Below are 25,871 nucleotides of genomic sequence, written 5' to 3'. Positions count from 1 at the left end.
CTAAATTTTCTTTCTATCAAAAATCTTTCGAGTAGATCGGTCAGAATATCACGTGCTGAGTCGTATGACTGAAATCAGCTGATTCAATCAATCAATCAATCATTTTATTTTTCGTCATTAACGCGTCCGGGACGAAAAAGATACTAACTACAAAAATTGATATTGGCTAGACCTACCAGCACGTTAATGAACGGGAAAAGGTGGCAAAGCTTGAAAGGTTTAAAACGTGCCTGCATGAAAAATTATGTAGTAGGCTATATAGCAGTAGTTAGCACGGCCACAAAACCCAAAAAACAAATAGCAAAAAATAAAACAAAAACAGAGAGAAGCACACATGTAGTAATGAATGACAGCCTAATGAAAAGTGTTGTGGATTGAATTTGCCAGTTCCAATATTGATGTGGAAGAGCAGTCATAATAATAATAGTAGGATGGAGAAAGAAAACCGGACATAAAAGAAACCCATCCTCAGGCAAAAGCCCGTTTCGATGTGGCCCAGGAGAGCAGGTGTTGAGCTCGTTCTATGGTCAGACTGCACATCACACAGTAGCCTAAGACGATTGAGGTTTGATATCCAGTTTAAGTTATTGTTTCTTGTCCTGGTGGGTGATGGAATGGATGAGCTGGTAGATGATGATGTCCTGATGGTATTGGTGAAGCTCTCATCCCCTTTTGCGACGTGTCGTGTTGATTATGGAGTATTGCGTTTGCTGTTAATATCTACAAACATAAAAGTACAGCACAAGCAATCGATATTATTGTTAGGTAAGCCTAATCTATTGTAAATAATTTCGAGTTTCCACTAAAATCTTCACAAGAATGCAAGAAAGCCTTTCTACGTTGTGTTTCTATTGCGTGTCCGTTTTGCTTAAATGTTGTTTTAGTTTGTGAATAAAAAGTGACTTTGTATCAGTCTTTCTAATTGAAGAAGGAAATTCGTTCCATGTTTTCGCACCTGTGAATTCTATTGAATGCTGAGTAAGCGTTTTATGAGAAGTATGGAATGTTTAGAATGAATATGGAATGCTGTGAACCTCTTTGACATATTTAAAAAGGTTGGAGAAGCAATCTGGTAGTAAATTGTTGTAAAATTTAAACATGAAAACACCAATTTCCAGTTTGAACAATTGCTCAATTGATATCGGGATCTTGCTACAACTATCATTGTTGGGACGGAAAATACGATGAAATTTGTCACAGATTTTTTGAAGTTTTTGTATAAGTCCTTCGTTGCCGTATTTTCTAGTCGTAATGCAATACCTCAGGTTACTTTCAATTAAAAAATGGTAGGCTATAAGCAGATCAAATTTGACAAATTAGGACAGGGTCTAATCTTGGAAATTATGCCAACATTTTTTCGAAGCTTTTGCAGCAAATGTTGCATGTGTGGTTTCCATGAAAGATTTCAAGTCTCAAGATTTCAAGTCGATTTCAAGTCATTTCATGAAAGAAATTCAGAGTCAGGCCAAGGAAACTGATAGCCTATTTTGTACTCTCTCAATTGGTTGATCATTTATATTTAAGATTTGCTTACACTTATTCGCACGTAAACTGTTAGTATCAAATACCATGTACCTATTTTGTTTTATCTACATTGAGTGATAATTTATTTGCTACAAGCCATTTGACAACTTCTTGCATTTCTGTATTGGCCGCTTCATGCAATTTATCCACACTCTTACCTGACATCAGAAGATTTCAATTTCCAGCCGCGATGTCAGCCGCGCAATCCGGGCGAGCAATTCATTAACCTGTCCCCCCCACCCCCCATGGTAACTCATGACAAAGACAGGACTCAATTCAATTTTCTCTTTCGCCTTGGGCGTGTGATGTTCTAGGCTAGGGGTCACCAACTGGCGGCCCGCGGGCCACATGCGGCTCGCCACGCCGTTATGTGCGGCCCGCGGAATGTATCGGCACACAAGTATAACCAAAAATACTTTTCTTGAGGAGTTAAACAGCATAAAGGCAAAAAATACTTTCCGGGAAGCATATTTTCGCTTTGCATACAATTCCACCGACCGACCAATCAGATTGTAGTTCTAGGTAGGGGTCGCCTAGTTATTCCAATGCAATGTCCAGCCACACTGTCCCATCAGTGCTTGATTAAAACGTCTGTTTTCGAATTTCGAAAATGTCTGTGAGCACAGGTTTGCTTATTTTAAATTTGTAAATGCCTTTATATATTAAATAAGGTATAAAAATGAAAGTTAGCCCTTCAATAACCAGTAACATGTTCTTTTAATTGGTTGTCGTTTAATGTTTTTATCATTGCAAATAAACTTTTAATAATGGTTTGAATTTGGTCAAGTTTAGGTGGCCACCAAATGGAGCTAGTAGTAGCCTATTTTGGGACTTGGTATTAACTTAGTTGGTTAGATCTATGCTTGTGCTTTTCAACGATAGCAAATCTGTTGAAATTGAGCAAGAAATGAATAAATGGGAGACAATTAATTATCGTAAACATGCAGGGCGTGAACTGGAAGACGATCGATTCGCCATTGAAATGCATTAGGCAAAAGCTTCGTTGGGGGGCTGTCTTCGAACAACGATTGCGCGCATATTGATTAAGATATAAAAATGAAAGTTAGCACTTCAATAAGCAGTAACATGTTCTTTTAATTGGTTGTTGTTTAATGTTTTTATCATTGCAAATAAACTTTTGATAATGGTTTGAATTTGGTCAAGTTTAAGTGGCCACCAGATGGAGCTAATAGTATTTTAGGACTTGGTATTAACTTAGTTGGTTAGATCTATGCTTGTGCTTTTCAACGATAGCAAATCTGTTGAAATTGAGCAAGAAATGAATAAATGGGAGACAATTAATTGTCGTGATCACGCAGGGCGTGAACTGGAAGACGATCGATTCGCCATTGAAATGCATTGGGCAAAAGCTTCGTTGGGGGGCTGTCTTCGAACAACGATTGCGCGCATATTAATTAAGATATAAAAATGAAAGTTAGCACTTCAATAAACAGTAACATGTTCTTTTAATTGATTGTCGTTTAATGTTTTTATCATTGCAAATAAACTTTTGATAATGGTTTGAATTTGGTCAAGTTTAAGTAGCCACCAGATGGAGCTAGTAGTATTTTGGGACTTGGTATTAACTTAGTTGGTTAGATCTATGCTTGTGCTTTTCAACGATAGCAAATCTGTTGAAATTGAGTAAGAAATGAATAAATGGGAGACAATTAATTATCGTGATCTCAAATGCAAGAAGAAGAATGGTGATCACGCAGGGCGTGAACTGGAAGACGATCGATTCGCCATTGAAATGCATTGGGCAAAAGCTTCGTTGGGGGGCTGTCTTCGAACAACGATTGCGCGCATATTGAATAAGATATAAAAATGAAAGTTAGCACTTCAATAAACAGTAACATGTTCTTTTAATTGGTTGTCGTTTAATGTTTTTATCATTGCAAATAAACTTTTGATAATGGTTTGAATTTGGTCAAGTTTAGGTGGCCACCAGATAGAGCTAGTAGTATGTTGGGACTTGGTATTAACTTAGTTGTTTAGATCTATGCTTGTGCTTTTCAACGATAGCAAATCTGTTGAAATTGAGCAAGAAATGAATAAATGGGAGACAATTAATTATCGTGATCACGCAGGGCGTGAACTGGAAGACGATCGATTCGCCATTGAAATGCATTGGGCAAAAGCTTCGTTGGGGGGATGTCTTCGAACAACGATTGCGCGCATATTGAATAAGATATAAAAATGAAAGTTAGCACTTCAATAAACAGTAACATGTTCTTTTAATTGGTTGTCGTTTAATGTTTTTATCTTTGCAAATAAACTTTTGATAATGGTTTGAATTTGGTCAAGTTTAGGTGGCCACCAGATGGAGCTAGTAGTATTTTGGGACTTGGTATTAACTTAGTTGGTTAGATCTATGCTTGTGCTTTTCAACGATAGTAAATCTGTTGAAATTGAGCAAGAAATGAATAAATGGGAGACAATTAATTATCGTGATCTCAAACGCAAGAAGAAGAATGGTGATCACGCAGGGCGTGAACTGGAAGACGATCGATTCGCCATTGAAATGCATTGGGCAAAAGCTTCGTTGGGGGGCTGTCTTCGAACAACGATTGCGCGCATATTGAATAAGATATAAAAATGAAAGTTAGCACTTCAATAAACAGTAAAATGTTCTTTTAATTGGTTGTCGTTTAATGTTTTTATCATTGCAAATAAACTTTTGATAATGGTTTGAATTTGGTCAAGTTTAAGTGGCCACCAGATGGAGCTAGTAGTATTTTGGGACTTGGTATTAACTTAGTTGGTTAGATCTATGCTTGTGCTTTTCAACGATTGCAAATTTCTTTAAATTGAACAACAAATCAATTAATGGGAGACAATTCACAGTCTCTATATTACTAGTCTGGAAGCTCAATGGCGTTGCTATGCAAGGCAGTGTCCTCGCATTTGAGACAGCGCCTCAAGTGGTACGTAGGTACTTCGCAATTCGTAGCCAAAAGCGCTGTTTCACGAGCGACGACAACTGCCTTTTTCGTTAGCCTTCCAGACTAGTAATATAGAGACTGTGGACAATTTCCTTCTGGTGTGTTTCATTGCAATTCCACCCCGCATTTCCTCCTTCATAATAGTCCATTCCAATGTGTGTGACGTCATCATTTTGTCCGGTTGACCAACAGGGCGTCTTGTGGAAGAGCACTGAAAATTTTATTAATATTCCCTTTCAAAACTTCTAAAAACGACCGGAATAACGATGATCAGCTGGTTTCCGTCGTCACTCGCCATCCGGAGCCCCCTCTCACTCTCTTTCCCATTCTAGCATTTCTGTCGCTTGATTTCTATTCTTGCCATTTTGGGAATTGGATGTGAGTGCAGTGAGTGAGTTGGTATGTTAGTTCTCAATTCTTTTAGTTAAAATTTGGTAATCCGTTGATTTACAGTGGAACTTGAGTAGCAATGACAAAGTTCACTGAGCTTCGACCAGGGATATCTACAACTACGGGATTGCTAACTCACGTTTAATGACTCAGCAATTTTGTCATAAGCGGGCCGACGGTATTTTTGAACTTTGAAGTGTTTCCACAATTCCTTTGCAAGTTTGCAGTGTGCTGACCAGAGAATTCATAACTCTGTGCTTATTAGATTGTCACTGCAGAATTAGTTTTGTTTCTTGGTTATGATTTAAGTAAAGGGAGTAAATGTAAAGCTTTGTAGTGGTTCTTTGCTTAGATTGGCTGGCTACTAAAATGGTGTGCTAGGCTAGGGGTTCAGCAGAAGCAATATATGCAAGTTAGGATATAAACTTTCCTGCTAACTAGTCAAAAATTTTAAAAACTTGAGTTTAGGCTATTTATAACTATATAGAAACATCTATTTTTGTAATCTGACAATTCAAATAGACTTTCCCCCTTGTCTTTTATGCGGCATTAAATGCCATTAACTTTTTGTATGGTACCGTAGCCTACTACTACAACAATCCTATGCCTGCCCTGCATGTACTAATCGTAGGCTACTCTGCAAAGTTGATGGCAGGTTGCATCAGTACATGCTCACACTATGGGGTTATTAGGCTTACCAGTACCAACATTGTTGCTGATTCTCACCAGCTACGGTACGTTGATAATCAAGTGGCTAGGCAAGTTTCACTGAAGGTGCTGACCTGATCACAAGTTTGATTCATGGCAGTAGGTATCACTTGTTTTTATGAATGAGCAGACAGGAAAGGCCAGTTCAGCTTCTGGAGTAGGCCTGGTTAAACTAGACTTCAAGAATTTTGTGTGGCAGTCACCAGTAAAGTGAAACTGTCACTTTACTAAAATTACCGGTAGCCAGTAAAAATATTTCATGACAGCCTACCTTAAAAATATTTACACTGCTTGTACCATTATCGATCCATGTATATTGCTTTCAGCTAAATTGCAGTGTTAAGTTTCTATCTGTATTTAATGTAAACTGAAAGATGGTGTATAAATGTTGGCAGTGGCTATTTGACCGGCTCCGGTCATTGAATCTGAAACACTATTTGACCGGTCATGACGTCACTACATAAGCACTTTTTCTCTTTCAAAGCAAAAGACGATAAGCGCGTTAAGTTTTCAATTCAACATGTTTTTTTCAACTGAATCCGTGGCGCATACGTAACGTCTCCGGCTGCCATTCTAGAGGGAATGAGTTCGATGCTATCCGGAAGCGTTCTTTAATACAGAATTCTAAAATGGTGCCAATTAATGCGAATCAATTCATTCAGAGCATTGTTAGCAGAATGCAAATGACACTTTGCGCTAATGCCGACACTGACAATGGTCAGCTACTGGTTGATATTGCTAACTTGCAACCCAAAAAAATGATAGAAGGAAGTTTGCCTCAAAAGAAGCAGAAGTGAGAAGACTTTGTAGACGCTTTGGCATTGATAAAATACAGTCAATCCAATGATTGAGAGACTTTAGTGAAAACGCTGAAATTGTGCCCAATAATTTGAAGCCTATCTTGACAGCTATTTCGACTTTACCTTGTTCGACAGCAGAATGCGAACGTGGTTTCAGTTTAATGAACGATATTATCACAGGTTAAGAGCATCTTTGCTCATTGATAATGTGAGCTGTTTGATGTTTATTAATTGCCAGGGGTCGATCTTAACTTTTTTTTTCACTGGCCCACCGGACTAGTTGCTACCCGTTTTCACTAGCCCGCACGATTTTTCACTAGTTCGACCAGTTTACTGACTTTTCACTTGTCTGATGACGTATTAAGATAAGTGTTTTGGCTTAGACTGAAACTAACTAAAGGCTTTCAGATTTCAGTACGCACAAGAGAGCAACAATACGCACAAAAACACCTTCTAGGTCATGGAGGCACACGAGCTCTTCGACTACGACAAGGTAGCAATCCAAAGAAGAGGGAAAAAAAACAAAATAAAAGTCAAATAAATTATTGTTTGTAAAAATATTCAAGCTTGGGGACGTATTTACTATTAATGTTACACAGTGACAACAAGCTCTTCTTCGCTGTCAGAATCAGCATATGCTTTCTTCCTGTCAGTCCTCGTAAAAACTACCGATAACTACCCAGCTAACACTAAGCGTTAGACACTTTGTAGTAACGTTGAATCAGCATTTGATCACGATATATCAACAAAAAAACGTTAATTTCGCTAACTGCTGCTTGCTGGGATGCTGGCTTCTGCGTGATGGCGTTACCACGTGTCATGTCTAGCGAAAATGTGAGAAAAAAGTAGTCACGTGCTCAGTTGACCGATTTTGCAGCCTTCTTTGTGCAATTTCGCCTCTGGCAAGCAAATTTTTGCAGTATTTGAGAGTGACGTCGCCATTTTGTAACGGACTAGCGGACTACCTCTAAGATCGAACCCTGATTGCAATGGACCACCTGTGGCTCAATTTACAGCTAAAAAATATTTAAGATCCTGGCTGCTAAACCACCGATCAACTAAGGATACTAGATCTATATCCCAAGTTTTTAAAGAGGATAAAGATGTAGATTCCTCTCGGCAGGCTGTTTGGAATGTATATATTCATAGAAAAATAAACCATTTCATACCTCTCGTCCAATTTTGATGTTAATATAATTCATGTTATGATAAAATAAAGATTAGTATTTTGCAAGTTGTGTATTTTATCATTTTGGCAAATCTGACAATATACCCTGTGCTTTTTTTACGAATACAGCACCGCTAGTATCCTGAAGTTTTTCATCAGTCTCAGATGATTGTGAAGACGTTACTGACAAGGAGAAAAAAGAGATAGCCTAGACTATAGTGTTAAGTTAGCGCATCAAGGAAAACTGAACTAAAACAAAAATAAATTTGTTAATGAATGAATATAATTTCGAGGGTTAAATGACAGAACGAGCCAAGTCACCCAAAAGTAGTTTTGAGAAAATTGCATTTTAAAATTTAAAAATTTTAATTTTAAATTTGAAATCAAACCACTCTTTTTTACTGTGTGACTATATTTTGGACCTGTGACAGCAAGTCGGCAATGATGACAAAATGAGCTATGTCACATTAGCTCATTTTGTCAATAGAGATGGTATAGATGCAGAAGCGGCACAATGAGCTATGTAGCAATAGCTCATTGTGTCGTATAGCCCTCTGGACTTAGTTTAAAATGAGCAGTCAGTTCTGAGAAACCTGTTCAGGCTAGAACTTAGCTCTTTCTGTCAGTAAAAATACGGGGCTTGAGAAACACTTTCCAGTATCTAACCACAAAAAATGCAAAAATGGACTTAGCTTGTTCTGTCATTTAGCCCTCGATTTGTTGCTGGACATTTACCACCTGTACATTTTCGGTGTTAGGGATAGGTTAGGAGTCCGAGTAGGAAAGATGAGAGTGGTAATTGGTAGATGATGTCCAGAACTCCAGGTGGTAAATGTCCCAGAACTGACTAACCGACAAGCATTTTTTTGGCTGGACAGTGAACAAAGGAAGTACACCATGTTATTGTAAAATATGTGCTGCTTTTGTGCTGCCTAATGTTCTAATAAAACAACGTTGCTTCGACATACTGGTGCTACTGAAAAAAATCGAGATTAAAATGGTTTTAACTGAGATTATAATTACTTTAAAGTTGTATTAGCACCCTTTTTAACTTAAATAACGTCAAAAATAACCTTGCCTATAAAGGAAATTTTGAAGGATTTCCGACTGAGAAAAAGGGATTTTTCAGGACAAAAAAGGAAACTGAAGAGGATTTTTCAATTGTCAAGTGAAAGCACTGGTTGTGCCAGTGGGCTATGCAATGAGAAAATCTAAGGCGCTTTTATGGTTATAATATCAGTCTAGTAAGATAAAGTTTGAGCCAAATGTTGGCTTTACACTGTTATCCTGGCTGGATAGACTTTTGCATGAGATAGGATATGTGAGGTCTAGGCTAGACTGGACTTGACTGAAATGAATTCTAGCTTAAGCTGCTATAGCTGAGTTTTCGGTGTTCTCTAATTTTAGCCGCATTTTTTCCCATTCTTTTTTTGTTTGTCATATCTTTACCCTGCATTGCGGAAAGTGGACTTGAGCGCTATGCATCGATGTACGCCTTCCGACGTACACCTGACCCATGCTGCAGCCGACGGCAATGTTTTTTTTCTAGCAATGTCGTGTGTAAGAGCTACCTTTAATTAGTTAATAGCTGTTTATCTGGTAATAAATTTCATACAAATATTACCCTAAAAGTGTTAAAAGCAAAGTTAAAAGCAAAAATTGTCAGGGGGGCACGCCCTCGGACCCCCCTAAAAAACACGTGCCTTCGGCACGCTCTAATCCCCCACGAGGTTTATTGCTTCCCTTGCTCAACCAACCAGGATATGCCACTGTACCATCCATCCCTAGCAACATTTCAAAAATCAAACCCGGAGGCAGAAACAATCTTTTGAACCATGGCCGGTACGTTTATGGCAACGCTGAGAATCTGAAGCTACATTTATTTGTTTGCAAAAAGGAATAGGCTCTAACTTATTCTCTTAAATACTAAATAGACTCTTTTATTAAGTATATACTATGTTTAATTAATTGTTCATTATTAAGTTTGGTTGATTAAGTTATTAAGTTGTTTTTTTCACTTGCTTCATGTCTAGAATTCTACTTGATTATAAGCTTAAGGTATGTGAAAGACATGAATAAAGAACAACGGAGTGGTCATATGATGCAGATTCACAGTGATAGAGTTGTTGCTGGTTTTCCTAGATCTTACTCTAAAGAAGCCCAGATTGATGAAAAATATGACTTTGATCCAAGAGTAAAACGTGCATGTTCAAATGAAAAAGTTTTTTCCATTGGTCTTAAGATTTGCAAAATGATTGTAATTGGTGATGTATCTGTGGGAAAAACCTCTCTTGTCAACAGATTTTGTAAGAAAGCATTCGACAAGGACTATAAAGCAACTATCGGTGTTGATTTTGAGGTAGAAAGGTTTGAAGTTGTAAATTCTCCCTTTACAATACAAATGTGGGATACAGCAGGTCAAGAACGCTTTCAATGTATCGCTGCCGCTTATTATCGAGGCACACATATTGTGACAATTGTGTTTGATGTATCAAACATGTCTACACTTGCCAGTGCTACTAAATGGCTGACTGCAGCTAGAAAAGAAAATTCTGAAAATCATGCTATGTTAATATTCTTAGTTGGCACAAAGAAAGATCTCTTGACGGCAAATGAATATAATGAAGTTGAAAAAGAAGCAATTAATATTGCTAAGAATCTCAGAGCAGAGTATTGGGGTGTTTCTTCAAAAACAGGAGAAAATGTTAAAGAGTTTTTTTTTCGTGTTGCTGCTCTTTCATTTGAAGGAACAGTTCTACGTGAGTTGGAGCGGCGAAGCAATTCACCATCAAGTCGAATAGGAAATGGCATGGAAATAAATTTAAAGGCAGATGATCAATCAAGTAGAAATGATAATAAGATGTCTTGTTGTAAACTTTAAATGATTTGTTTTTTAGAATACAGTATATATAATTATACAGAAAAACTTGGTCAAATGCAAATTAAGTTTACTTTTACCGCTTTCTATTGCAATGCTTTTTATTTGTCAGAATATGACTATTTTAAGATTAATTTTTTTCTGTAATGCAAAATAAATCAGTTAATAAAATTTTAATGACATCCACCCACATTTTTTTCGGTAATCAAGGTTTAGCTCTTCACTTGTTGCAAATTTGTAAGAAGTGTTTAGAAACAATGGAAAATAAATGTGTGAGAGTTATACAGTACGGTACACAATATTACAATATCAGGCCCAGTTAAATGCATCTTTGGCACCAAGCCCCAATTAGCGGACCATCTTTTGTGCGCCCTCAGCTTACCACCCAATGCAGTAAGTGAGACCTTTCAGGCTTTCAATCTACAACTTTGTCGCAAACGAATGTGTCAATCTGTGGTGTGATAACCAAATTTAGAAGAAGACAACACAGGGAGAAAAATGATGACCAAAGCATTGTTGCTCATAAATAAGTTTGAAAAACATTTTTTGAATGACAAAATAACTTTTTTGTCATATCCACACCAAACTGGCTGAAGATTTAGAGTAGGTGGTTGGTTGGTTTTGAATCTTTATCCTCCGACTGACAAAGCCTTGATAGGTTATTCCTGGTAGTTTCGCATACTTGTAGAGGCTTTTGACGCAGGGCCAGTTACCAAGATTGGCAGAGTGAAGTTTTCCGATTGTTGTTGCTAGAGAATTAATTTATTCACTAGGTGCCGTGTAACCACTGAGCTAACGAGGCAGACAGGTGAATGAAAAAAACAAAGACTAAATCTTTGTGTGCACTTTCAGAGCTGTCACTCTTTGCCAAATATACTTCTGAATATTGTGCCGGATCTCTCTACTTGGCTTTGTATCACATCAATACCAGGCATACACTCAACTCAAAAGATTCATTTTTTTTTTGTCTTAATCGGTTTGTTGATATAATTATTTTGGATTGTGAATGACCATTATTTACAGACTATTACCACTGCAATTAATACGACTTGCTGGTTATTTTTTTGTCAACTTATAGTCACTTATAATAGTGTGCAGTTGTTAAAAGATTTGTGACATGTTTGATATTACCTACCGTATTTTGTTTTGAAATAACAAGGTCTGTTAATTTTGGGATTTTTGTCACAGTTAATTTGGTTTTATAACTATATGTGACGTCAAAAAAAAATTAAACCAGTGTGCAAGAAAGTTAATCTGTTAGTATTGACATCAGGTCATTATTTTATGTTAAAATTTTTTGGTTGAAAAGTTTGGCCATACAGCTTGTCAGTGAGAAGTAAAAATGTACTTTCCAATGTAGGCTACTCGTTTTAATAATTTATGTATTCACATTAATTCATTTACCTTTTGGTTTTAATCTGTCGTAAGGCTACCTATGGTTTCACATCTTTTTTAGCACTGTAGGTGTATTTTTTGTTAGTGTTAACAACGTATTTTGATTGTTATATGATTATAACTGAACATAAATCAGTATCATTCACATGTTCAATAAAACCTATCTTCAATTAATTTGATTTATATATCTGGACCAGTCTAAATCTGGTTGGTACTGTGTTTAGTTTATTTTACTGAGAAGAATGATTTTCACTTTCTTTAAAAAGATAGTCATTTCTAATGAACAAGTACTGCAAAAACTTTGGTCTACTGCATACAGTATATATTCAACACTATACCGTACAAATTACAAGGTGTGAATCAACATTGTTTGGGTAGTATGGTACTAGCTAGCTAATTTGTACTACATGTTTATGTGTTATTTTTGTACCGGCAACTGTTTTTGTGGTAAAGTTGCAGTGTTGGATCTTTATGCTTTGCTGCACAAACTAACACAGATAGGTAATTGGGTAGGGTGTGTTATACACCTTGATAGCAATGATTCTTTGATTTCATTGTGAGGATCCTTGCTCTGTGAAACAAATTTATCAATTGATCAACGACCTGTTAATCATGAACCAGAAGTGCTTGCCTCCAGTATTTGCATTTTGTAGGAATCGTTATGTTAAACAGTGACTTTAGAATTATAACTTGTGCTTTTTATAATCTCGCATTAGAATGTGAAAGAAGCAGTTTTTTTTTATTATTACATATATTTCAGTCACCACACACAATCACACATATAATATAAACGCATTATTGTTCTGTACTTGCTGTTGTGTATGATATGACTTTTGGCTATGTATTTTGCAGCTTCACAGAAGACAACTTTACAACGTAAATTTATTGGTCGTTGAACCAACTCTTAGAAAGTCGTTTTAGGTTCAAATGTTTTTTTATCACTCATTTAAATCTAACATTGGCTGGATCCCACCGCGTTCTATCCGCTTTTTCTCACTGTGCTTTTATATAAACGAAAGAGTTTATTATTTTTCCCGTGCGACCGAATGGTACCTTGGTAGTGCCAATCGCATGGTACTGTGCTGGAGAGGTTGCATATTAGTTGGTTGAATCTTTATTTTCGGCCTAGAAAGCCTCTGAAGGGTTGTTTCTGGCAGTTACACATACTTGAAGAGACTTTGAACTACTAACGCTGACCACTGATAGGGTGACATTTCCGCTTGTCGTTGAAGTGTTGTTGCTTGTGTGTTCTTGCATCTATTTAGCAATGCAGGATGGGGAGCTGTCCTTGAATTACGAAGTGCACACCTCAAGAGTTGAACCAGCGTTGTCTGCTTTTGGCGTTTCCTTGTAAACTCGGTCGCATCCAACTCAGATATCGGGGTGGACATTTGTATGTAGGATGAAATTAGCTTATGGTTGTACCGGTATAGAATACTTATTCAATTTTGAATTGTTTGAAAAGTGCATTTTGTTGTAACTGTGTAACCTTACACATAATCCTTGTCGTGTCTCAGTGTCTGCTATCAAACAATTTCAAAGCGCTTCGCCCTCTTTGTGTGTATAAAATACAAAAATCTGATTTACGGCTTGTATTTTGTGGAATCCTGTCACGCTGAAGCTGCGCACGGAAGAAGTGATAAAAGTTCAGAGAATGTCACGTTTTATCATCATAATCCATCGTCGGTTTGTTCCCCACTAGTGGGGGTGGCCGATTGTTTCCGCGCAGCAATTGTCTTAATCCCTTTTCTCCATTTCACCCTGTCCCTTGCATATCTTCCTCCTTCAGTCCGACTTTTTTAAACTCATCCTTCACTTGTTAAATTCCAACTTTACCAAGTTGGAATTTACAGGGTGATCACACCAAGTGTAGACAAATATTTACTGGAATCAGTACATCCAAACAGGAAAAAAATTTACATATACTGTATAAAGAAAAATACAAAGAAAAGTATAAATAAACAAAATTCACTCTTATTTTTCAATATATCCTCCCTTTGCCTTCACCAAACGCCTTAGTCTGTTGTGCACTTGACTGCATGTGGCACGCAGTTCGTTGGACAGACGAAAAGTTCAGGCTGTGCATAATTCATCAGAATGACCGTATTTATGCAAAAAATAAAGAAGACATCCCACTGAATGAAAGGCTGATGTTCTGGAGACAGAAACCAGCCTCTGTGATGGTTTGGGGTGGGGTAACTTCAACTGGTGAAAAAACTCACCTTTTCTTCATTGAAGGGGGAGTAATAGTTAATCAACATGTTTATTTGAAAATGCTGGAGAAATTGATTTCCTGGATCAATGCAACATCTGGAGAAGACGGAATAACTCTTCAACAAGACTGGGCTACGTCCCACACAGCGAATCTTGTCCAGAACTGGTGTAAGGAGAATATGGCAGGGTTTCGGCCAAAGGAATTATGGCCTCCATCCTCTCCTGATTTAAACCCAATGGAGTATCTTGTCTGTTCTGTGAGTGAAGCCTGTTCTTCAAATCATTCAAACGTTACAGCTCTGAAGGCAGAATTGCGCACTTGTGGGAAAATATCGTCAGACACCATACGTGCCTCACGCAGTCAAGTGCACAACGTCAACAGACTAAGGCGTTTGGTGAAGGCAAAAAAAAGATATATTGAAAAATTAGAGTAGGCCACATTTTGTTTATTTATACTTTTCTTTACAAGTGTAAATTTTTTCCTGTTTAGATGTACTGTTATTTCAATAAATATGGAAAGCTGTGTTTTGGTTGATGGTAGTCGTAAAAAAGACTGTTTCTTCTGCGAAGTAATCTCAACCGAATGTTCTTGTAGTTACCAAAATGCCAATAACACGTTGTTGAAAACCATGAGCAAAGTCGACGTCACTGAACGAAATGTTTTCCAATTGAAATGTCAGCCGCATCTTACGTGGAAATTGACGAACAATAACTCCCAATGAACATTCACTCGCAACAATGCCAGCTTGAGGCATTGGACACCTGCAGCACAGCAGTTGTCGAATAGACTTGTTTCAACAGCTTTGAGAAACTATGAATTCGGTTCTGACAACTCTCTGCACAATACAGCATTTAAATGGCCTATAGCAGGGGTGTGCAAACCGTGGCCCTCAAGCTTACACTTTTGGCCCGCTAGACGCTTTTAATTTTTTTTAAAGTTTGCAACGTTAATAAACATTATTTTTTGTTTGGCGATCCGTTAAGTTCAACCATGAAAAACTAGGCGTGAGGTAGCTGCGTGGTCATTTATTGCATGCACAATGCACATTCGTCATAGTACAATGAATGGATATTTCCTGTGAACGGCACTTGACAGTACGGGTCTGCTACTATTCGGTGAGTTCTTAACCTCTAACCCCTAACTCCTAACCCTAAAACGGCAATGATAATTAGGCTACGGTACCCGATAATTTAAAAAAAAATTGAAAAAATCCCCCGTTAAGGGATCGGACTCACCGAAACGGGCCATTCCGTGACAGTACAATAGTATTCTTCCTTTTAAGGATATAGTTTTGTAATAATGAGTTCGAATGCACATGTCAGGAGATGAAGAGCCAACCTGTAAGTATTTCATTATCGCAATTGAGTTAAGATACGAACCGGATTAATACGACGCACCAGGGCGTTGGGACACACTGTTTAAGAACTTCTAGGCGACAGAATCTAATCGTTACATTTCCAATGACTCTGTGTTGAAGAATCAGTTCAAGTTTTATTGATTCTAGTAAATAAATCTAAAACTGGCAGTGGTTCTAAGAACTCCGTGATTCGAAAGTTTACTCCACAGCCCCGGCGATAAGTTCTTCCGCATCAGTGCATTTGCACGCTTCATTGCTTTCCCGGTCACGTCAGCTCTCCACAATCTGATATCACAACTTTTTGACGAGGCTTTCCATCCTTGGAGCCAACGGCCTGGAGAATGCAAAATCGATTGGTTGAAAATACAATGCAGTTTGATTTTATTTCTGAACATCACAACAAGTGCAGTGCTTTGAGAGTTGCAATTGGCAGAGAAACAAATAAGCAATAGCCTACTAGGCAAAAGTTCGACGTGCTCAAAACGAGATAGCATTGAAATTGAATATACCTCAACTTTTTTCACAACTTCAAAGCCTTCTTTTACTTGGCCAAACACGACGTGTTTTTCATCCAACCACTCCGTCTTCTCAGTGGTGAGGAAGAATTGCGAGCCATTGGTATTGGGGCCGGAATTGGCCATTGATAAAATGCCTGTAGATAAAGTTGTAGTAACGTGATGTTTTCTGTTGAAGAATAATTACATACTACAATCCATGCAAAAATGACGGATTTTGCTGTCTGGTTGGTAGCAAAAGAGCACCTAACCACCTACTGCAGGGTTTCCCAAACTGTGGTCCGCGGACCATTGGCGGTCCGCGACGACTGAACAGGTGGTCCGTGGAGATATGACAAGAAATTAAAGTCACACATATATGTTGTACAGTACGTACCCTGTCAAAGATAATTGCTGCAGTTCTTTACAACTGAAATGATTTCGAAAGCTTTTGCTATCCAGTATCGTAAATCTTACTTGTTGCACCTTCGCTGCAGTTAAAAAGTTGTTTACGAAAAATTAGTGGTCCGTGACCCAAAAAATTTCACAAATAGTGGTCCGTGACTAGAGATGTAAATGCAAAAAAAAAACACGCGTTTTTTTTTTCATATTTTTCTGGAAAAGTTACAAATTTTTTACAGTTTGCAGCTTAGTTTCATTATAATGCTTTTAAAAAACATGAAACTAGTAAAAATGGTTTTATTGGTGTGCTGAAATTCCTAAGTGTTTGTGCTTGGCAGCATATGTTTTTTTGCATAGTCCTATGGACTCCTACGTTGTTTCGCATTCTTCTTCATTCTCAGGCATGTTTGTGGCAGTAGACCTGACAAACATTGAATTAATGCAATTTGATACATGCCATAATGTAGATGAGTTAATTTCTTTTTTCCTTTTATGAAAGTTAGCCTACAATGTTAGTATACTGGTACTGGTTATTCTTGTACGCACTCAATGGGTTGACAAAATTTTGGCAAAAACAGGATGGCAGTATTCACAACACACATTAGGCTACCTTGTTTGTGGTAATTTACTAATGCAAGCTATGGCCAATAGCTTGTTTTAACATGTTTTTTAACTGATAGCTTGAAAACGATGTATATGCTTGATAAATGTTGAAACAGAAGTATTCGTTTCGTGTGTTGTAAGGTCTTAGACACTTTGTTATTGATGCTTCTTGCAGATCATTTGTAACATAATGCAAGAGATCTTATCACTGATATTTTCAGCTGTCAAAAGTAAGTGCATTTGTCAGAAAAGGTTTAGGTTAATGTTCCTTTCAAATGCCCACCACCCATGTTGACTATTGCTAGTAACTACCAACCCTGAATGAAGAAATTTTCCCCTTAAAGTGGAGTTTTTCAGCACTGCTCAGTGTTCACATAATATGTTGAGCGGTTCTTGAGATATTGCCGTTTTTCTATAGCTCCTTATCTATGAAGCCACCTAGTGGTTAAGGTTATTTCACTTATAACTCGAAAACCACTTGTGTGATTTTCATCATGTTTGCACCAAATGCACATCAACTAGAACAACCTCTTGATGTTGTACTGGAAAAGGTTTGGAGTGCTGGTCAAAAGTGCCTTTGTGAAGCAGAGAAACAGGACACTGACCACCTGGTTCTAACATGCCCATTAACCAAAGTCCCACGTGGCTTCGAAACTGTACACGAGTGTGGTACTGCATTTAACAACTGGCTGGACCAAACTACAGACAATACTTGAGATGTGCCAACCATAGGACACTGTTACTACTATGAGACGATGAGAAATCTTTATGGCTCGTGTGATGAGACTTGAGATCTACAAAATTGCAATGAAAAAATATACCAGACATATTTTCTGATTTGAAATAAGTTATACGAGTTATGAGACTGTTTGTTTGTTGAAAGAGAGGCTATTGCAATGAGTTTACCCTAATTTCTGCATATTGTGAGTTGTGACATTTAATGTCAAAATAGGTAAAAAAAAAAAAAAAACGAATAGAAAAAAAAAACGAGCTCGTTTTTCTTAAAACAAAAAAAAAACGTTTTTTTTACATCTCTATCCGTGACCCAAAAAGTTTGGAAAACCCTGACCTACGATATGTGTTGTTACTTGTTTGCTGATTGGTTGTTAAAAAAGCAAACGTCACGTGTCGCCTAAGTAGGCTACAGTATCTGATGGGCACGACCTGTCGTATCTGACTTGCACAATGCACAGACACCTTGGGCACACCATCTCGTCTTGTTCATTTAACCGTCAACGTACTGGTCTGGTGTTGCAGTGAAAGTTCCTACCTCTGCTCTGCAAGTATCTAATTAACGACGCAAGCATTATGATTGGATGCCTGCGTTTGACCCCAACGGCCTGTTCTGTTTTGCAGGTCTTATTCTTACAACTCTTGAAGTTTTGTACGTCCAAAGTTTTACTTTTCTTATTGCAGCCAGGTTATTCGCTTCAATGCAAATGTTATGCCAAGCGAAGTAGAGCTGTTTTAAAATCGAATACTGATATTTTTAATATGGACTGAAAAAGCTAGCCATATGTATGCCGCGGCTGTTAACAAGTTGAAGTTTTCTTTTGTAAATAGTTTAAAATCGTTTTTCCCTCTCAAGTAAAATCCTGCGTATGCTGCTGATCGTACCTGGTCCAGTATGTTTGAGAATGAAGTTTTCGTCGTCAAATTTCCTACCGTAGATTGACTTGCCGCCGGTACCATTGTGATTGGTAAAGTCCCCACCCTGAAAACGAAAAGTGAAGAAATTACGGGTACATAAAGCAATAGTGTAACCACTAATGTGAAATAGAGTCCGATTACTTAAAATGATGGCACTGAACAGTGAACATTCAATGAGTGCTGCAAACTATTTCAATGTTTTTGCAATTACAGTTCAGTAACTTTTCATCGATTTCAAATTGGCTCTAAATTTCAGATTTTGTTAAGTTATTATACAAGATCTACTTCTGTATGCAACCAAAGTTATTAAACTTGTAAATACGAACCCGATTAAATTGTTGTTCTTTTTCAGTCTAGTTTAATAGTATAGCCAATAGATTTTTTTTCAAGTTGGCCGAAATAAAAACAAGCCAGTTTTCGAAGTTAACAAAAAACAAAAACGGTAATCTGCTTGAATGCCAAAGTATGTACCACGAACGAACGCGATTTATTACGATGATATAAAACAGTTCACCGAAAACAACGATTGCAGAAAGAACGAACGAACCTGACACATAAATTGCGGAATGATTCGGTGAAACGTGCTTCCTCTGTATCCGTAACCTTTGTCGTGAGAGCATAGACACCGGAAGTTTTCTGACAAACAGAAAAAGTTCTGGTTGAAGCAATTGCAACATCTAAAAGACCTGACAACGGTAGCGAATGAAAAAAGTCAATTTCCCCTAGACTGGATGACGTAAAGAAATATTTTCGCCCAAGTGCTTTTTGACAAACTGTGAGAGTACCAACAATTCAATGTTAAAAAAACACCTTCAGACTTAAGCAGTGCAAGTCCATCAACATTGTTGTTTGGTGCCAATACTAAACCAAAGAAAAAACATTTGCATAACACAGTTCTAAGGGAAAAATGTAATGTCCCTCGCAGCAAACTAAAAAGCAATCAGTATTGGCGGATTTGAATACTTTCTAAACAGGTTTTACCGGCAGTAAGAGGTACAACATCAGCCCGTAGCTCAATCACAATCCGACCGGTGTATTGACTTCCAATGCGAATGTCAAAGAATACCTTAAATATAAAGCATTTGAATGTCAAAATATAGCCTACAACACATGACGGCTTGGATACCTTTGAAATGCAGGAAAGTTTCATTATACAGTACCTGAAAAATCATGCTATACTTTTTAAAGTAAAATAGGTTGAAACATAATACAAAAAAAGTTGTTGATTTACGAATTTAAAAAATGGACTTCACTCAAATAATTACGGTAGAGTGCAACTATAAAATATTAACCTTGGAAAAATGACCAAACATATGTTTGCAATTGGTGTAACAGCTAAATTTCCTTTTCGGCACGGTTGAATTCTGTCGCTCGATAAAAGCAAATAATTATATAGAATCACAACTATGTTGATTTCTGTAGTGGTACAGAAAACAAGTAATTGCAAGAGTTACATTTTATAAGACAGTTTTAAAATACCCGGTAATTATAGCACTTAAAGATGTTCATTGTTCACCTTTGGATTTTTCACCCCTGTTTTTTCAGCAGCTTTACCAGTGGCAGAATCACCTTTTCCATCGGCCTCTTCGTCCTCATCTTCTTTCATGGCGTATTTCTTCAACCAATCCTCATCCGCCCACACTGATGTAAAGAATTTCGTTGAAAAAATATTGTATTTATGCACTGTTGTAGTTGCAACATTGGAAAGACGTACCGTTTTAGAGAAATAAAAAATCCAAAATGAAACACAAATTTAAAAAATTGAATTTTGTAATAAAACACCTCAAGGGCGGTGTTGAGAAAAACAACGCCATCTAAAGAAATTGACTTCCAGGTCAGGTAATGCATCGCAATACTACTGGGGCATACTCCATAGGTTTTCAGTGTAATGTTGATGACTGACCTGGTCTGTGGGCTAGACCTTCTTTCTTGGAATACATTGGCTTTGCAGTATTGACCCTTATCGTCCGGCCGTATATCTCTGATTCATTCTGTAAGCAAATAGAAACTGAAACAGTGCAATTACAACTTTAACAAGCTAAGAAAAGTGCTTGTCTATACAAGAGGTCACCAAACTGCGACTCCCGAGGTTCAACTATCCGACCCGGCAAACCGTGATATATATATACACTGAATAAAACTAGCATCAAGGTCATGGGTTAATGCTGTTTAAGTGTTTCCCCTGCCACGACCGCATGTTCCAAGGTTGTTTATTGTAGTTGAAAAAAGCAAGAAGCCATGCTGTTTGTTTGCATGTCAAATATCTCTTGAACGCTTTAATCGCATCTGACAAGATAGTGACATACAAATAAGCCATTGTTACATTATAACTCCACAAATCTCACCATGTTGTCAATGGCAGCTTGTGCATCATCTGCTAGTTCAAATTCTAGAAAAACATGATAGAATGTTTCATTTATAAGTAAGTGACCTCATAATCAGAAAATAAACAATAGGCTAGTGATTTGAAAAGTTTCTACTCATGAAGGAGAGTGCTCATCAGTTTAACACAGAAAAACTACAGTATATGACATTGAAAAAACATACAGTGTAATAGTATAGCTTATGTTATCATACATTAAAAAACATTTTCAAGCAACATTTAGAAAACCCTGTTTTACTTACACAACAGCAATGTTTTAACGTTTTAGCAAGCAATGTGTAAAAGTCACTTGCCTAATGCCTACCACAAAAAGCAGCGACTTCACATATCATACACATAGTTTCTAGGGGTACGGTACGGTATATTTCCAGATTATTTATAGTTTTACTGTCAGCAGCAGTCAACTACTCAAGCATACAATCATACATACTACTTCAAATTTCAAAAATCTTGGTGAATGAAAATGGTACATAAGCGAAACCACACAGTTCATTTAACAATATGGTAACAGTTTTATCAATTTATTTTCATGACCAATCAAGTGATTGCCCATCTTAACTTTTCTGCAGCCTATGCATTATGCAGGGAACACCACATCATGAACTGCAACTATGTAACTATAGCCACAACATTACATGAGATGACATACTTGTTGCCAGAGCTGCTGCCACATCTACAAAATGATAAAAAAACCTGCTGATCCATAAAATAATGCAAAACTCAGCATACTTGTACACATACCAACAAAAGCAAATCCTCTATGCTTTTCTGTTTCATAATCCAGAGGCAAATTGATATCCACAATGTCCCCAAATGGAATAAATGTAGAATGTATGTCTTTTTCAGTTACTTCTTCTGCCAGACCTCCTGTAATAAAATAACAAAATAAACCAGATGTAAATGGTCAATTATTTTGTTTTCAACTTTTACAATAAACTCAGATCCCAATTTTAGAACATTACAAAAGACCACTTGAGGCCAATGCAATACAGCATATCTACTATGTACCACAGAAGTGGTGGATCAGAGGACCAAATAAGTCAAATTTATTGAATAAGCAAATATTGCAACTCAGGTGAAGTAACCAAAGTAGTTATCAAAAGTCAAAGTCAAAAACTGACACTGGCATACTAACAACTGAATGATTCAAAAATTTAACATATTGGATGCAAACATCCTCAGGTGCATTTTGTGACTCTAAATTTTAGAACATGTATTGATTTAACCATTTTTCTTGATATTATACAAAACACGCTCAAATGACACTCTGACAGTATTGGTATATTTTGTATTGGTTTAGAAACTCATGGTGTGTTTATACAACCACAGTGTGCTATTGACAAATCAGACCGTGTAAAGGGACTTTCTAAAAACACAGTAGAGTCATTCCATTATAATTCAACAAATTTTGAAGAAATTTTACACCACCATCTCTTAGATTTTCTTTATTTTTACATATTTGGTACATATTCTAGAATAATATTCATATCTGTTGGAATTTTTTTGATACCTTGTGTCGTTTTCAAGTTATCGCAATTTAAAATTTGACATTTTTGCCACTAGTGGCGCCATTGTGTGTGGGATATTTTGGGAAAATGCTCTAAAGTCACCATTTCTTGTCCAATTATGATGAACGAAGTGTCTATTCCCATGTTCTCATGGGTGAGGAATTCAATTATGCTACTAAAATATCAAAAAAACAATTGCTTGATATGAAAATCCTCATGTTATTTTTTAAAAGTTCCTTAATCTTTAAGGCCCCCCCACTCCCCCATGATTGCATAAATTTTTTTCTGATTGACTCCATTTTGTAAAGTGATTATTTATTTACCAAGAAATGAAAAATCTTTCACTGAACTTTTCTCTTTAAGTGCTTTTATCACATTAACTGTTAGCATACCCATTGCAAGCTAATAATTATATTTAAGCTATTGTGAAGTTAGGAATAACATTTATGACTTCAGAGCCAATATGACTTCACAAAGACATAAAAATGATATGGTTAACCTCAATTTAAAATAAACAATATCACATCAAATCAAAAAAATCAATTTATTAAAATATAGAGCTTTTGCCACACAAGTGTGGCTTCTTCAGTATAATCTTATTCGAATAGAAACTATTGAAAATATTCAATTATAATTCTATTTGAATATGAATATTTGAATTTTTCATTTCTTGGTAAATAAACAATCACTTTACAAAATGGAGCCAATCAGAAAAAAATTTATGCAATCATGGGGGAGTGGGGGCCGGAGGGGGCTTAAAGTTTGAAGAACTTTTAAAAAATAACATGAGGATTTTCATATCAAGCAATTGTTTTTTTGATATTTTAATAGCATAATTGAATTCCTCACCCATGAGAACATGGGAATAGACACTTTGTTCATCATAATTGGACAAGAAATGGTGACTTTAGAGCATTTTCCCAAAATATTCCCACACACAATGGCGCCACTAGTGGCAAAAAAATCGCTGATTGCAGTTTCCGCAAACATTTTAAAATATTCCCCCTGAAAAGATCGAGAGAAAGATAGCATAAAGCCGAAGTCGCTGATCACAGTTTCTGCTAACCCTCGCTGATCGCAGTTTCCGCAAACATTTTTCTGCACTTTCCGCCCGGCTTTCCGCTAACCCTAACTCTAACCATAGACTAATCTATGCTCTAGCCCTAACCCTCGCTGATCGCAGTTTCCGCAAGCATTTTCTGTAGTTTCCGCTAACTGCAGTTTCCGCTAACCTTAGAGTAATCTATGCTCTAACCCTAACCCTCGCTGTTCACAGTTTCCGCAAACATTTTTCCGCAGTTTCCGCTAACCCTTACCACAGAGTAATCTATGCTCTAACCTTAACCCTCGCTGATCGCAGTTTCCGCAAACATTTTTCTGCAGTTTCCGCTTACCCTAACTCTAACCATCGAGTAATCTATGCTCTCTAACCCTAACTCTCGCTGATCGCAGTTTCTGCAAATATTTTTCCGCAGTTTCCGCTAACCCTAGCCCTCGAGTTGTTTGCGGAAACTCCGATCAGCAACTTCGGCTTTGTGCTATTAAACTGCGATCAGCGACTTCGGCTTTTTTTATTTTTTTCTCTTGATCTTTTCAGGGTACGAACTGAGGGTACAAACTGTTCAGGGTACGAACTAGGTTGCACCCCATCAGGAAATCCAATTTAAATGAACCAAACATTTTCAGCAACTTTTTGTACAAACACAGTTAGTGCACATTCCCACTAATTAAAATTTTGTTTTTTTGTTTGTATGAGCCTCTGACGTCCAGTGTCAATCATTCACCATGCCTTATCATCCACATTTCCATGATTAATCTTTCAATATTCTTTCAGAGGTTTAATTCAGGTATTGTTTTCTAATTTATAATTCTTGTTTTAGTATTCAATACTTTTCTACCAGCGAAATAGCTAAAGCAACAACATTCACACATGCTAGACAGGTATAAAATCCCAAGGCAATATGTCAATAGGATTTAACTTAAAACAAAAGGCTTGCACTTTAGGATTGATTGATTGAATTTTTATCCTTGAACTGGGAAAGCTTCTTGCAGAGCTTAATCCTGGCAGTTTCGCATACTTGTAGACTGTAGAGGCTTTGAATCACTGACGCAGGCCCGGTCACTGAGATTGACAGAGTGAAGTTTCCGATTGTTGAAGTCTTGTTGCCTGGGAACTATTCCATCCATTAGATGCCGCTGAATGGAGAGCAGTCTTTAACGTGCGTTGCTCAAACGCACACCCCGAGAGTCGAACCAGCGCCTATTGATCTTGAAGCTTCTTTGTTCCAGAAGTGACGCGCTAACCAATTGAGCTATCGGGACATTGTACAGTACTTACCTACGTAAATCATGCGCTTGTTTGCCATAGTAAGCTTTTATTGCAAGTTTTTTAGCAGAAAGCAAGTACGTTTACTTAAAATGCCACAAAAACTGAGCTCATCACTCAACACAATCGGATCAACTTTTATGAGTATTGAAAGTTCGATTTGAAAGTAACTTCACATTTCACTTTTTACATTTCACAATTCAAAGTTGCCAGATGCCGCCAAATAAATTTCAAAAGTGGACTGCACATTTTAAAACTCGAAGGGACACAAACAGATGTCAGTTGAATAGGCAGAAGGTAAACAAAAAAATGGACTTCTTTTGGAAACAAGGCCAGCACATTTTTTGGCTGTATCATAAACTTCCACTACAAATTTTTGTCAGCACAATGAGTTGCTTTTTATTTCTAAAACTACCTATATATAAATAAAATCCTAATCGTGCTGTAGAAACAAAATTTAATTTTGATTGAATCTAGTCTTATCTTCGGACTGAAAAAGTTTTTTGCAGAGCATAATCCTGACTGTTTTGCATACTTGTAGAGGCTTTGAATTACTGCCGCAGGCCCGGTCATCGAGATTGACAGAGTGAAGTTTCCGATTGTTGAAGTCGATTGTTGTAGCCTACCGCTGGGCTACACTGACGACGACTAAACGTTCTCTTGCTGTAGTTTCTGTCTGATGTTTCAAGAGCACTTACAATATTACGTGTATGTGGCATTCCATCTCTTGGGGCGGCTTACGGGTTGCATATACATCTACGATTACAACTAATCGGGACGCAGTTACTGACTACCAGTAGGCCTATTACACTGGTCTACAAAAAGAATTTTTTTTTTGCTCCATGAACTTTGAAGACTGATTTAGAGTAATTTTGGGGTGCTGAATCCGAATCTGACCTCAGATTTATCCTATCACGTCAGGTTTGTAGAATATGATAACAACAAATTGTTACTTCCGTCAAAAGTGGAAGATTTGGCGTTGCGTTTACCACCAACATATGCAGTGCTGTAACGAAAGGTTAGTGTTAGACAGGCCAAAACAGCCTAAATATGGTTACTGAACAAGCATTGCCATAGGCTTGCTTAAATCTTTGTGGTTTCATGCAAAACATTGACGGGGGAGGG

General features: G+C 37.2%; 2 protein-coding genes across 2 annotated transcripts; one reads left to right on the top strand and one right to left on the bottom strand.

Annotated features, from left to right (window-relative positions):
* Positions 1 to 9,621: 9,621 nt before the first annotated feature.
* On the top strand, positions 9,622 to 13,394 carry LOC145764624 (ras-related protein Rab-34-like). The gene has a single exon (XM_082576263.1). It carries the CDS (start codon positions 9,634 to 9,636, stop codon positions 10,414 to 10,416), a length of 783 nt encoding a protein of 260 aa, XP_082432389.1. The 5' UTR covers positions 9,622 to 9,633; the 3' UTR covers positions 10,417 to 13,394.
* A 1,646-nt stretch (positions 13,395 to 15,040) lies between these two features.
* Positions 15,041 to 24,929, bottom strand: LOC145765275 (peptidyl-prolyl cis-trans isomerase E-like). The gene is made up of 10 exons (XM_082577076.1): positions 24,759 to 24,929; positions 21,654 to 21,779; positions 20,875 to 20,918; positions 20,433 to 20,520; positions 20,046 to 20,170; positions 19,511 to 19,595; positions 19,077 to 19,165; positions 18,497 to 18,593; positions 15,890 to 16,032; positions 15,041 to 15,714 (listed from the first exon to the last, which is right to left on the bottom strand). Exons 1-10 carry the CDS (start codon positions 24,784 to 24,786, stop codon positions 15,646 to 15,648), a joined length of 894 nt encoding a protein of 297 aa, XP_082433202.1. The 5' UTR covers positions 24,787 to 24,929; the 3' UTR covers positions 15,041 to 15,645.
* Positions 24,930 to 25,871: the final 942 nt, after the last annotated feature.

The sequence above is a fragment of the Aplidium turbinatum genome, chromosome 2, assembly GCF_918807975.1.
Source record: "Aplidium turbinatum chromosome 2, kaAplTurb1.1, whole genome shotgun sequence".
NCBI lineage: Eukaryota > Metazoa > Chordata > Ascidiacea > Aplousobranchia > Polyclinidae > Aplidium > Aplidium turbinatum.
Note: the sequence above shows the minus strand (reverse complement) of the source record. Positions and strands in the feature narration are given on the sequence as shown.

What these genes read in the sequence shown, in the direction of transcription:
- LOC145764624 (XM_082576263.1), top strand. Translation starts at nt 9,634, where the DNA reads ATGATGCAGATTCACAGTGATAGAGTTGTTGCTGGTTTTCCTAGATCT.
- LOC145765275 (XM_082577076.1), bottom strand. Translation starts at nt 24,786, where the DNA reads ATGGCAAACAAGCGCATGATTTACGTAG. An exon ending in CAAGCGCATGATTTACGTAG is followed by an intron (nt 21,780 to 24,758) that starts GTAAGTACTGTA and finishes ATTTTATTACAG; the next exon opens with GAGGTCTGGCAGAAGAAGTA. An exon ending in TCTCAAACATACTGGACCAG is followed by an intron (nt 16,033 to 18,496) that starts GTACGATCAGCA and finishes CTTTATCTACAG; the next exon opens with GCATTTTATCAATGGCCAAT.